The sequence below is a fragment of the Perognathus longimembris genome, chromosome 13 (assembly GCF_023159225.1).
Source record: "Perognathus longimembris pacificus isolate PPM17 chromosome 13, ASM2315922v1, whole genome shotgun sequence".
Taxonomy (NCBI): Eukaryota; Metazoa; Chordata; class Mammalia; order Rodentia; family Heteromyidae; genus Perognathus; species Perognathus longimembris.
The window spans coordinates 16,587,238-16,601,792 of NC_063173.1; the positions used below are offsets into that span (position 1 = coordinate 16,587,238).

General features: G+C 37.0%; 1 protein-coding gene across 3 annotated transcripts in view; it reads right to left on the reverse strand.

Moving 5' to 3' along the window:
* The window catches only part of Stk33 (serine/threonine kinase 33), a 142,488-nt gene that overhangs the window by 35,043 nt on the left and 92,890 nt on the right, over positions 1-14,555 (reverse strand). For all 3 annotated transcript variants that reach the window (XM_048360326.1, XM_048360323.1, XM_048360325.1), the window contains 2 exons: positions 12,498-12,585; positions 6,008-6,083 (listed from right to left, as the gene is read on the reverse strand). In XM_048360326.1, the coding sequence (XP_048216283.1) occupies positions 6,008-6,083; positions 12,498-12,585 (164 nt within the window). The remainder of the gene's footprint in view (positions 1-6,007; positions 6,084-12,497; positions 12,586-14,555) is intronic.

Here is a 14,555-nt window from a genome sequence, read left to right on the forward strand (position 1 = left end):
AGTGGCACCTAAAAGGAAACAGACTTTGATGTGAGTAGGGTTAAGATAATGCCTAAGATTTATAATGCAGGATGGGAGGGGGAAACTAGGGGAAAGTTAAAGAAGGGATGACATTGTCCATAAAAATAAATGTACTCATTATCTGACTTATAAAATGGTAGCCTCTCTGTATAATACCTCAATAATAACAAGAGAATTGTTTTGTCAGTCCTGGGGCTTGAACTCTGGCCTGGGTACTGTCCCTGAGCTCTTTTGCTCAAGGATAGTACCACAGCACCACTTCTGGTTTTGTGGTGATTAATTGGAGATAAGAAGCTCATGAGAACTTTTCAGCCTGGATTGGCTTCAAACCACTATTCTCAGATCTCAGCCTCCTGAGTAGCTAGGATTACAGGCCTGAGCCACTGGTGCCTGCCTTAGAATTTTTGTTTGTTTTTAAAACAAAACTTTTCCCAGGTAAAAAAGATATATAATACCAATTAAACGAATGAAAATATATGTTACCAGAGTGCACTGAGAGTTAGCAGAGTCTAGCAATCATTTAAAAGTTGATAAAATAGGGGCTGGGAATGTGGCTTAGCAGTAGAGTGCTTGCCTAGCATGCATGTAGTCCTGGGTTCAATTCCTCAGCACCACATAAACAGAAAAGGCCAGAAGTGGTGCTATGGCTCAAGAGGTAGAGTGCTAGCCTTGAGCAAAAGGAAGCCAGGGACAGTGCTCAGGCCCTGAGTTCAAGCCCTAGGACAGGAAAAAAAAAAGAAAAACATTGATAAAATACTAAACAAATGTTAGTAATAATAAAGATAAGCCATGACTAACCCTATAGGCTCTGAGCTAACCCCCAAAAGCCATGAAAATAGCTAAAACTCTTTAACGATGGACAATATTAAGACAGTCTGGATGGGAAAAATTAGGTGACAACTTTGGTGGAAAAGGGTATAAGCTAAGTATACAAAGCAATCAACATCAATAAAACTCTGAGTCATATGTATCAAGTGAACATTGCCCTATATGATTGTTTACATTACAGGGATGCATTTTAGCATCTTCTAATAGAACATGGCAAGCCAATGAGGCTATTGATTCAACGGCTATAAGAATATACTACTGAAAAGTTGAGCTCAGTTCTTCAGAGTACATTCTCCACAAGTGTTACCCATCATCACTGCTCTGACATGTAAGGATAATTTTGTAATCGCCTGTGCCCACTGACAACCACATAGCAGTTGGAGATAAACTCTCTGAAGGAAAAACATCACATGTATATCCTTCAAATCCCAGGATACTTTATATGTGTATGTATGTGTGTACCTATGTATGGATCTATCTATATGCCTACCTACCTACTATCTATCTATCATGTAGTGATGAATTTTGAACTCAGCACCTCATGCTTGCTAGATAGGGGCTCTACTGCTGAGTCCTTTTTGTTGCACTGATTATTTTTGAGACAGGGTCTAACTAACTGCTTGGTACATGCCTGGACTGCTATCTGCTTATTTTAGGCTTGGGATGACAGACATGTACCACTATGTGCAGCTTCTTTCCATTGAGCTGAAAGCTTGCAGCCTCTGTTGTCTAGATTGATTTGCAACTATAATTTTCCATGTCAGCCTCCTATATTGCTAAGGATAACAGGAGCACACTATTGTATTCAACTATGCATTGAGAAGAGGTTTCATGAACTCTTCTGCCCAGAATGACCTTGAACTGTGTTCCTCCCAGTTTCATTCTCCCAAGTAGCTCAGGTGATAGGTATGAGCCATGAGTACCACTCAGCCTCTACTTTATTATTAAAAGAATGAAATGGCATGATTCCATTATACTTCTCAAGTTATTGATTATTCATGGTATAATAATCTTCAGGTCTGTTAATGGTTTCATTTTGTTTAGTTATATTTTCCAAGTTCTTTAAATATCTACCTCACGGACATTTTTCTCAATCAGTCAAAATTTGACAAACAGTTTTCATGATGATGATGATGAATAAACTCATTTTCAACCTAGCAGTTTATCAAACTAGATGAACAAGATAGCCGTTCATGTCCCCAACAGGTTCTTATTCGGTCTTAATTTATTGAACTGTTGTACAAATTCTTATTTTAATACTTTTTATTTCCCTAGCTCCTTCTGACCCGCCTTTCTTTCATCTTACTATCCCAATATTTCTTAGTCTAAAAATGCAATTTAGAAAGCCATAGGAAACAAAAAAGCCAGAAAAATGGCCTTATGGACAATTACTATCTATTATATGGGGGATAGGCTGGCAAGAGCCCAGTTCATTGAGCCTGTTATCAACCAGTGATATGCAACACACCAATTCCTTAGCTGCCTCTGCATGCAACTATAGCTTAAGGGCTGCATTTTAAAACTTCCACTTTTTTTCTGCTCTTTGCAATTTTATTTACACAAAATGTATCTAATGGTTGGTCAATCAGCAGCATACGGAATTTTATGACAGCAATTTTCTTGCACATATAGAAAAAGGAATCTAAGACATGAAAAATGCCTCTTAAAGCCTTCCCATTATTTTTCTGTTGCTTTCACACAGGAATCAAAACAGCAGAAGCCCATAAAGAATATTTATTTATGCTAATTTCACCTTCAGAAAGGATGCTACCATTGTCCAATTAAGTAGAAATGAATCTAAGTTAACTGATAAACAAGAAAATAGCCCTCCTGGAGAAGGTAATGCGTTTGTGTTCTTGGTGAAGGAAATTACCTATAATACCACTGGGTACAGACAGATTAAGGACTAGGTACTGATTAGCTAAGTACAAGTTTACTGTAAAGAAAAAAAATACTATAATGAGGATATGCAGTCACATTCTGGAGCAGAAAAATTATATACTTAAGAAAGAGAAAAAACAAAGATATGTGATACACTACATGAATGTATATTAAGTTGATTGTACCTATGGTATTTGACTTTTCTTGTCTAGAAAGTATCAAAAGTGTAAAAGAGTGGCTTAACAGTTATATTTTAATTAAAGGTTGAAGCTCAGAATTTTTGCACTAGGATTCCAATAAGCACAAGACAATGATCAAAACTTTATGAATACATTTGTGCTTTATGTCATCTAAGCAATGATGTGTGTTGAGTTGCTGAATTACAGCCACAATCATATTATCCAATTTCTACTGCCTGTGTATTGCATTTCACAGAACTGTGAAAATATAGCTACTGTGATATCAATATTCAGAAATGATCTGGAAGAGGTAGTACATAGTGAGATCTTCAGTAGGACCATAAAACTAATGTTGCACCAACATAAAAATGTTCATATTTATCAAGAAGCAGAACAATGGTCCCTAACTTTTCAGAACACCTCTTAGACAATTCACTTAATTCAATTTAACAAACGTAATTGAGTACTGAACATGTGCTTACTATTGTATCAGACATAGGTGATGCAAACATGAATAATCTAAGATCTTTGTCTTCCATAGAATTTGGGGCAAGGAAAATAGATAGGAGATATATATTATAGCACTACAATATAATCTAGTTTTAAACAATGTTATTGTTCACACATCAAAATGAGCAATGAATTCTATCAGTTATAATATACAAACCTAAGTTAAATGTTCCTATTTTATTTCAATGTTACTGTTTTGCATGTATTTCTGTATGATGCTTTAAATTTTCTGTGGACTGTTAGAAATCAAATACAAAGAAAATATTACTGGAGGGGCTGGGGATATGGCCTAGTGGCAAAGAGTGCCTGCTTCATATACATGAGGCCCTGGGTTCGATTCCCCAGCACCACATATACAGAAAATGGCCAGAAGTGGCGCTGTGGCTCAAGTGGCAGAGTGCTAGCCTTGAGCAAAAAGAAGCCAGGGACAGTGCTCAGGTCCTGAGTCCAAGCCCCAGCCTGGCAAAAAAAAAAAAAAAAAGAAAAAGAAATGTGGAAAAACAGACCAGAATAAGAAAATATTACTGGAGTAGGAGGTGAGGGAAACAGAGGGTTTTAATTTGAGGACTAGGACACTTGTGACAGAAGTCTGGAGAGAAGACAACATGTATGTGTGCATACATTCACATGGCCAAAGGCATGCAGTGCAGAATTAAGTTGCCTAGAATAGGGTAGGTATGCCCAGCTCAGGACTGGAAAGGTATGCTACAGTTGGGTCATGAAAGAATTGCTAAGCCACACATACCAGGATTCCTTGATATTTTGCTGTGGCAAGGAGTATTTATCAGAGTTTTTCTAAATCAGGATAGTATGGTCAGATTTGTGATTTAGAAAGACAACTCCAACAGCATTATGAAGGATGAACTGGAGAGGGTGGCTAGAAGCAGGGAAAGACCCTATAATTTCCTAGGAAAGAGATTATAAAGAGAAACTATATTGGTGAAGAGAAATCAAAGAACAGGTAAAAATACATCAAAAGGAAAGTTTCTGCAACTTAAAAGTTTCAATAAGTGAGAAGGAAAGAAGAGTGAAAAAAAAGGAGAACAAAGATCACTGAAATCTCTGATCAGTAGCATTAAGAGGACTGAGAAGTATATCATACACCCTACATCCTTAACAAACCTCCACCTAGTGCTTCCCATTCCCCATTCATTCCCTGTCCTTTAAAAAATAATTTATTGGGCTGGGGATATAGCCTAGTGGCAAGAGTGCCTGCCTCGGATACACGAGGCCCTAGGTTCGATTCCCCAGCACCCCATATACAGAAAACGGCCAGAAGCTGTGCTGTGGCTCAAGTGGCAGAGTGCTAGCCTTGAGCGGGAAGAAGCCAGGGACAGTGCTCAGCCCTGAGTCCAAGGCCCAGGACTGGCCAAAAAAAATAAATAAATAAAATTTTAAAAAAATTTATTGTAAAGGTGATATACAGAGGGGTTACAATGAGGTAAGGAGCACATTTCTTTTTGAAGTGTTACCCCCTCCCTCATTTTCTCCCCCTTGCCCCCCCCACAAAGTTGTAAAGTTCATTTCCAGTGTAGTGTCTAGTGAGTATCACTGTTTGCCCTTTGTACGGTTTCTGTGATATCCCCTTCCATTCCCCAAGACAAAGGATACAGAAATAAAAAACACTGACAACAGAGAATAAACCAAAGGGAAGAAAAAAGAATAACTGACTCTGGAAGGCAGTTCCTAATACTGGAGGTTTCACAAAAGACTAAACATTGAGCTCCCTTATGACCCAGCAATCCCACTCCTGGGCATTTACCCAAATGAAATGACCAAAAACAAGGCCACACCAAAGCTACCAGCACAATCATGTTCGCTGCAGCATTATTTACCATAGCTAAGATACAGAATCAAATCAGATGCCCCTCAGTAGATGAATAGATCAAGAAATTGTAGTATATATACACGATGGAATTCTATGCTTCCATCAGAAAGAATGACGTCCCATTCATAAGGAAATGGGAAGACTAGGGGGAAAATCATATTAAGCAAAGTTAAGCCAGACCCAAAGAAACATAGGCTGCATGGTTTCCCTCACTTGTAATAATTAGAACATGTCTAGGATTTTCTTAGCAGCAAATCACAATGGTTCAAGAGTGATGTGGATATGACCATATAAGATGATGCTTATCAAAATGAGCTCCAAGAAATGGAAGCAAGAGATTTTTTTTTTAATTATACATTCCCTGATCTTATGGGTAGTTCTGGGGCCAGATGGCAGTGCTTGCTTGCTCTCTATAGGCTAAACATGGATCTCCTGATAAAATACAAAGAAGCTTTTGGTTTGTAGCAAGAAATGAAGAAGGTGTTAAGGACAATTTTTCACTTAATTCAGATCATATAGTGAATTGTTACATTTATAGATCAATGAAAAGCAAAGCTGAAAGCTATAAATTTACAGTATTAAAAAAATACCTAAGGGATGAGCCTGACAACAAAAAAGAGATCCTTCAGAATGACTTTCCAATTGGTTTTTAGATCATTTAAAATACATATAGAGATTAGTTTTTATTTAAAATCTATAGCATCCTACTATTAAGAGACTGTACATTTCTTCTACACTGTACATTCAGTAGGCTACTTACAAAAGGTACATTATGACACCTATGCTCCAGATATCACACTGCTGGCTATAGTCGTGGGCATTGATAACTTCTGGTGCTGTCAAATAAGCAGAAATAAAATAATATTAATAATACAATAAATGACTTGTAAATGCTTAAACACAAAGCATAGAAAATGTGCTGATGTGTTGTAATTTATTCCCCCATAGGGAAAACATGAACCAACAGCAGATGTTAAATGAATAATGTACAGGCCTTACCAATTGATGTCACTGTATTCTCACTCTTATCACTTAGCGTATAGTGGAACGATGGCATAAACTGTATAACTAAATGTACTACTCTTTATTCCTGTGAAATTGCTAAGAAATGATTTTGCAAAAAACTATGTAGTTATAATAGAAGAACCCTTCCCTAAAAAGAAGATATGCCTAAGTAGATAGAACTTAAAGCAAGACCAATATATAGAAATCTGAATTTGTAGAAAAACTAAGATAAATGGTTATAAGTCTTCTAGTAAATAAAAGCATAGTGCTCCTGTGACAATATAAATTATTTTCCACATTTGTAAGTGAAAAACTACAACATGAGAGAGAGAGAGAGAGAGCAATAACACTGAATTTTTAAAAAGCCAATTAGTCACAGAATAGGATTAGGTTTTGGGTATTTGTGACTCCCCAAATGTGGGCTTTAACAAGGGCCTCCACAGAATGTCTCTTCAAGCAACCCTCTCAATGTAGCACTGCTCTTTTAATCTTGAGGTAGAACCTTCTTTAAAGATTAGATTTTTCTTTGTAAAATGGGTGGGTTTTTAAAAAGTCACACAGGGGCATGTCTATTTTATCTCTACAAATAAAAATCAGATATCTTTCTTTAAATAAAGAGGAAACAATTATATACAAAAATGAGATGTAGGTATAAATTTCAGTAGAACCTTAAAACTTATGAAGTATTTTACACAAATTGATACCAGCACAAATGATGTTAAGAATCCTGTGAGATGGTTATATTGACCTTTGATGCTTCTCAGTATGAAGAAACTGAAGTTGAGAAATATTCAATTACTTGCCTGAAGTGATTCTGCTACAGTGCCTTCCACAGAACAGATATGTTGTTTAATTTAGAAAAGTTTCAATTTCCCCCCACTTACACACAAAGACACACATACATACACACCTTTTATAATACCTATTAAATGCAAATAGAATTTCATTTTCTTTCTTCCTTCAGTTTATTCTTTAAAAATTAAAAAAACAACAAAAAGAATTTTTTAAAAAACAAGCAGAAGGATGAGGAAAGTCCAAACTACAAATAATTAAACTGAGTGATTTGTCACCAAATGATTAAAAACTTACTAATTAACATTTTCCTTGAAGAAACTTTTGTCTTTGTATGCTTTCCCTCTATTTAAATATTGAATCATTAAAGTGTAAGTTGTTCTGTGGAGCATGTCTATAGCAAGGGCAAATGCAGTGATTAGATTCGATGAAGGCTGGCCATATTGATGCATTGCACAGCGGGGGCTAGGAATTCCTGGTCCTCACTTTTTCAGAGTCTTCTTAATTATCAGGGGCATTTCTACTTGCACTGTCATCCCAACCCTCAGGGAGGCAGAAGCCAGAGTAACTGTGCCAAGGAGCCATTTAGGAAGTCAGCAAAGCTCCACCAGCCATCTGTCTTCTCTCTGTTCTCTCACTTGTTATCAGTGTAGACAACTAATAAGCAGGCATAAAACTCAGGGTGCTTGGATATATTTTCCCCATGTAACTACAGACCAGATGTCTTTTGCCAACAGGAGGATATGAACAGAATCTAAAGTAGTCTTTTCTCAAATAAGATAAAACAATTTAAAAACTTCATGCATCAAGAAGGCAAAAAAAGCAATGAGCTAAGTATACTCTTCAGCAATAAAAAGAAACAAACTACAAGCATAGTCTCAAAATCATTATGTAGAGAAGAAAAAGAAGATAAGCATAAAAGAATATACTGGATGATTCCACTTATATAAAGAAGCAGAAGTGAGTTGTGGTGACAGAAAGCACCGGCAGGTACAGGGACCTGGGCAGGGGATGGATGGAAAGGAACAGAGAGGATTTCTGAGGTGTTAGAGCTGTTCCATATCTTCACTAGGGTGGTAATTACCTGGGTGAGGGATTTATCAAAGCTCACTAAACTTTACATTTAAAATGTGTCCCTTTAACTGTGTATAAATTGTATTTCCATAATTGACTTTTTTTCCCTATTTATTGTCAAAGTCATGTACAGAGAGGTTACAGTTTCATACGTTAGGCCTTGGGTACATTTCTTTATACTGTTTGTTACCTCCTCCCTCATTCCCCTCTCCTCCCACCCCTTCCCCCTTTCCCTCTCCCCCCATAAGTTGTTCAGTTGGTTTACACCAAATGGTTTTGCAAGTATTGCTTTTGGAGTCGTTTGTCTTTTTATCCTTTGTCCCTTGATTTTGGTATTCCCTTTCACTTTCCTAGTTCTAATACCAGTATATACAGTTTCCAGTATACTCAGATAAGATACAGTGATAGTGTGGGTACAACCACAGGAAGGGATACAAGAGGATCACCAACAATAGAAGCTACAGTTTCACATGGCATGTTGAAAGTAATTACAACAGTGATATAACAGTCATTTCTAGAACATGGCGTTCATTTCACTTAGCATCATCTTATGTGTTCATAGTGGCAAGAGTGCTTGCCTCATAATTGACTTTAAAAAATCTATATAGTGTACAAAATAAGCAAAGCTACATCGTGTGTGTGAGTGTGTGTGTGTGTGTGTGTGAGAGAGAGAGAGAGAGAGAGAGAGAGAACTGTGGCTTGAAGTCAGGGGTTTGGCGCTGTTCCTAAGCTCTTCTGCTCAAGGTTAGCACTCTACCAACTTGAGTCACAGCTCCACTTTCAAACTTTTGGTGCTTAGTTAACTGGAGATAAGAGTCTCACAGACTATCCTGCCCAGGACAACTTGGAACCTCTATACTTGAATCTCAGCCTCCTGAGATCACCATGGTGTGAGCCATGGGTGCCTGGTGAAAAGCTCTTTCTTGGTAAATGACTTTAATAACACTCAAGAATCAACAGAAATAGCTAACAGACCTAAATAAACAACACAAAAAGTCTGAATCAATCATGTAGGATTTCTGTGCTTAACAAACCAGGTATACATATTTTTAAAATACCAAATGCCACATTTGCAGAAACAAAGAAAATTACCACAAGTTGTATGACAAAAATAGATTAAAAGGACAGGGATACAATACTAGTTAGCCAGATTTCATAGGCCATATCGTTAATACTACATCAGATCACCTTCTTAAGAAACATGAGGACATTATAGGCTTATTTAATGAAGATACATACTAGATACAATGTGTATATTTATCCCAATAAAAAAATCTGAAAAAAATTCTGAAAGAAATGAACAATTTTCTACCAAAATATAAATAATCAAAACTATTCACAATATAGAAAAGAACCTAGTATAAGTTGAAAATATAATAAAATCATATCCTTAAAACGGATCAGGACCAAAAAAATTTATGAGAAATTTCAAACTATTCATTAACAGGCAATATCTACTGTTTAAAAAAACTGTAAACACGTAGAAAGGTGTTTTTAAGTGAAGCTTAGTAATTAAATGTTTGGTTATTGGTATAGTCTTATCAAAAAGGACCAAGGAAGCATGCAAGAAATAAAGTTGTGTTCAAAGCTCATAAATACAGTGGTGGTAAACTGAACAGAGCATGGTATTAAGTCAACTGGGTTTAATCTAAAAATGCAAGGACAGTTCAATATCTTTAAATTTATTAATATGATTATTTTATTAATATTCTTAAAGAGGAAAACATATCTCGGTAGTTACAATAGACATTTCAGAAGAGCAAATATTACAAGTGGCTAAGATACTCAATATCATCAATCATTAGAAAATTCAATGGCCTATACTCTGAACTCAGGAAACAACAAATGCTGGAGGGGCTGTGGGGAAAGAGGAACCCTTCTCCATTGTTGGTGGGAGTGCAAATTAGTACAACCACTTTGGAGAACAGTATGGAGGTTTCTCAAAAAGCTCAATATAGACCTACCCTATGACCCAGCCATACCACTCCTAGGCATCTATCCTAAACAGCAAAATCCAAGATATCAAAAAGGCATTTGTACTACCATGTTTATCGCGGCACAATTCACAATAGTTAAAATATGGAAACAACCCAGATGCCCCTCCACAGACGAATGGATCCAAAAAATATGGTACTTATACACAATGGAATACTACATAGCGATTAGGAATGGTGAAATATTGTTATTTGCAGGGAAATGGTCGGAACTCGAACAAATAATGTTGAGTGAGACAAGCCTAGAACACAGAAAACAAAGGGGCATGATCTCCCTGATATATGACTGTTAACAAAGGGAGACGGAGAGACAGTAGAGACCAAGTCTGTGAATACTGTATATGTTCTTGATACATTGTATATTGCATATATGTCAACCTGACCTAGACAAGGGATAGAAAAACAGGTTGTAAGATATCATAAGAAATGTACACACTGCCCTACTATGTAACTGCACCCTCTTTGCACAACACCTTGTAAAAAAATTTATGTCCAATTAATAAAATAAATAAATAAAGAAAGAAAGAAAGAAAGAAAAAAGAAAATTCAAGGTAAGAACCACACTGAGATATTATTTAATACCTACTATAATGGCTATGATTAAAAAGATAGTTAAAGAGTCAAGAAGAATTTAAATAAATTGAAATCATTTGACAAAGATGTGAAAAAGCTAGAATCCTAACACACTGCTGGTGGGAAAGTCGTAGCCACTTTTATTTTTTTGAAACAAACCTTACAGTTTTTTAAAAGGCTAAACATAGACTTTTTCACTCAACAGTCTCACTCTTAGATAACTGCCCAAGAAAATGAAACCAAATGTTCTTAATGTGCACAAATGTTTGTAGTAGCATTATTCATGATAGGTTAAAGCTGAAAACACTCCCAGTAACTACCAGCTAATAAAGTAGATAAACAAAATATAGCATATCTATTTAATGAATAACTATTCAAGATATATAGATAGATATATAGATATATAGATATTCTAGACAAATGCGACAACATGATTGTACCTTGAAACCATTATGTAAGCACATATAAAAGACTATATGTGGTGTGGCACCATTTACATAAAATGCTCAGAAAAGGAAATATCTAAAGACAAGAAAAAAGGAGGAGGATAGAGGGAGGGAGAGTACAAGGAAGGGAGAGAGGGAAGGAGGTACGAAGGAAGAAATGAAACAAGACAAGGGATGAATAAGAGAAAGGGAAAGACTATGGTTTCACCTGTTGTCACTGTATTTGATACCCTGGTGTGTGCGTGTGTGTGTGTGTGTGTGTGTGTGTGTGTGTGTGTGTGTGTGTTTGTCTGAATCGGGAAGGGATAGGGAACATCAAAATGGTGAGACAAAGGGTAAAAGATGAACCAGTGCAACAGCAATACTTACAAGACAATATGTAGTAAACCAACTGTACAACTCAGGGCAGGGGGTGGGATGGAGGAAAGGTGGGAGAAAAATGAGGGAGGAGGCAACAAGTTTGACAAGAAATGTACTCACTGCCTTACATATATAACTGTAACCCCTCTGTACATCACCTTGATAATAAATATTTTTAAAAGAGAGAGAAAGGGAAAGAAAATGGAAGGGGATGGGAAAGGAGAAATGAAAGAGGGAGGGGAAGGTGAAGAGATAAGTGATGGAAGAGAAGGGAAAAGAAAAGGCAAATCTAGAAGGTCTGTGGCTACATGAGGCTTAAACAGGAATGAGACTGAGTTATTACAAATGGGCACCAGAAAAATTTCTGTGGCTGAATTGTTTTATAACTAGATTGTAGTAATGGTTGTACGATTCTGAATATTATGCAATTTCATGGTATTTCAATTAAACTTTAATGAAGTTGTTTAAAAGCACATTAAGAAGAACAGTAGTGTGTTGCTTACCAAAATATATTAACCAACAGTCCTTATGAAACAGTTTAATACAATGAAATTGGATAAAAATGAAAAAAAAGTCAACACACATGACGTTAGCATGATTTAGCAAATTATGCTAATACCTTTTATTTTAGGTATTCTTCCCTCAAACTTAAAAGATACAAACAACCTTAAGACAATCCCAGATAAACAAAAAAATTAATAAAACAATTTTAAAAGTCTAAACTGAAAAAAATGATAAAATAACTGAAATTAGTTGACATAAGGAAAGAAAAAGAAGTTTGATCAGAGACTTAACATGGCAAAATCTAACTGTTCAAGTTGCAATCAACCCAGATTAGTTGCTCTACTTCTTTACATAGAAAAACAATCCTTGGGGCGAGAGGAGTGGTTCAGTTTGTAGAGCACCAGCCAGTGAGCAAAAGCATCAGGTACCGAGTTCAAGTTCCCGTCCCTGCCCAAAAAGAAATAGGGAAAGGAAAACAATCCTTTTAAGTCCACTAACTTACCCATATAGATGGGAGTCCCACATGTGGTCTGCATCATGCCCTCACTCCTGGAACCATGTTTCTTTACTGCTAAGCCAAAATCAGTCACCTAGGAGAAGAGATGCAGGCATGAGCACCTACTGCCTGTCCCAAGGCTTACTCCTCCTGAAGACAGGACTTCCCCGTGTGATGAGTGCTCACTTCATTGATGTGGGGAACAAGACTACCCTTGCTTTTCCTTCCCCAGCTACTTCTCTGGATGGAGAAGCCTGGTTTTGCAAATCTTCAGATATCCATGATGTTGAGTGTTCTTGCCTTATACTTGCTTGTTCAAAACAGGAAGTTGTATCAAAGATCTCTGTCTTTCATCGCAAAACATTCTTGCCTTGGTATGTTTATTTTCTATTTTGCTAATAATCAAGCTTTATCCCAGTTAAAAAGTGTTCTAAATGTAAATAATTATCCCTGTGAGCACTCACTGAAATGCTACTTTTTTTTTTTTCTCAAATTTTTATTTTCAAACTGACGTACAGAGAGTTTACAGTATCATACGTTGGGCATTGGATACATTTCTTGTACTGTTTGTTGCCTTGTCCCTCATGCCCCCCTCCCTCCCCCCCTTTCCCTCCCCCACGCCCAGTTGTTCAGTTCACTTACACCAAACAGTTTTGCAAGTATTGCTTTTGTAGTTATGAAATGCTACTTTTTAATAATTACTTATAATTGGCAAATTCTGTCTTTTCCTTACTATTATTTCCTTTGTGATTCACAAGTATAATCATTAAAATAATTAATGCACTGTTAAAAACTAGAAGAAAATTAGCAAGAAAAAAAAAGCCCACCAAACACAGTAGAACTACCAATACACTGGAGGCCTTCTGCAGCAACTACAGGCTTCCTGCTCTGCTCTAAATCTTGGTAATTAAACATTTGGTTATTAAATATTCAGTGTATGCCCTTGATCTTGTCTCCTAAGGTGAAACACCCTTAGGCCAAAAGCAGAAAAACAGGCACATTTATTGATCACACAACCAAATATAAGCTTTTGGTCCACATTGAATGCAAAGCTGCCAGTACCTTATAGAATTAAAAAAATTTTTTTCTAGTTAACGTATGATACCATTATTTTCTGAATAAATGAATCAAATTCTCTGGAAGGTTTTATGAATATCCCATTGGGAATTTATGTATCTTTCTCTACAGAAAATCTGTATAGATATCCAATGTGCAAAGGTTTGATAAACTGGGCCCCGGTGACTCCCATCTGTAATTCTAACTATTCTGGAGGCTTTTTGATCTGAAGATGACAGTTCAAACTCAGTGCAGGCAGGAAAGTCTGTGGGACTTTTTTTTTTTTTTTTTTTTTTTTTTTTTTTTTGGCCAGTCCTGGGCCTTGGACTCAGGGCCTGAGCACTGTCCCTGGCTTCTTCCCGCTCAAGGCTAGCACTCTGCCACTTGAGCCACAGCGCCGCTTCTGGCCGTTTTCTGTATATGTGGTGCTGGGGAATCGAACCTAGGGCCTCGTGTATCCGAGGTAGGCACTCTTGCCACTAGGCTATATCCCCAGCCCTGTGGGACTCTTATACCCAGCAAAAAGCTGGAAGTGGCGGTGGAGTGCACCAGCACCAGCCTTGAGCGACAAAGCTCAGGGACAGTGCCCAGGCCCTGAGTTCAAGCCCCCAGTCTTGGCACCACCCCCAAAAAGGATTTCATAAGCCCATTTAGTCCTCTGGAAAACGCCAATTCTCTCATTCACCAAATATCAACTGAGCATATTTGATGTCTCAGGCACCAGGCTGTGGAGTTCACAAAGGAGCTAGCTTGAGAACATTTCTGTGCTGAGTGGGTAAACCAACACTGCTGTTGAACTATTTGCAGTACACAGGGATGGAGCTTCTGCAACTTCCTCAGACACCATTTCATTCCAAAATTAACACACTCACATATTTTGAAAGCAGCCGCTATTAAGGTACTAAGTAATAAATAATGTATCCTATCATTTATTTGACATTAAGGAGCACTTAATTTGAATAAAATCTTCAAGGATAAACACTTGGCACATTAATTGTGCTTAAGACA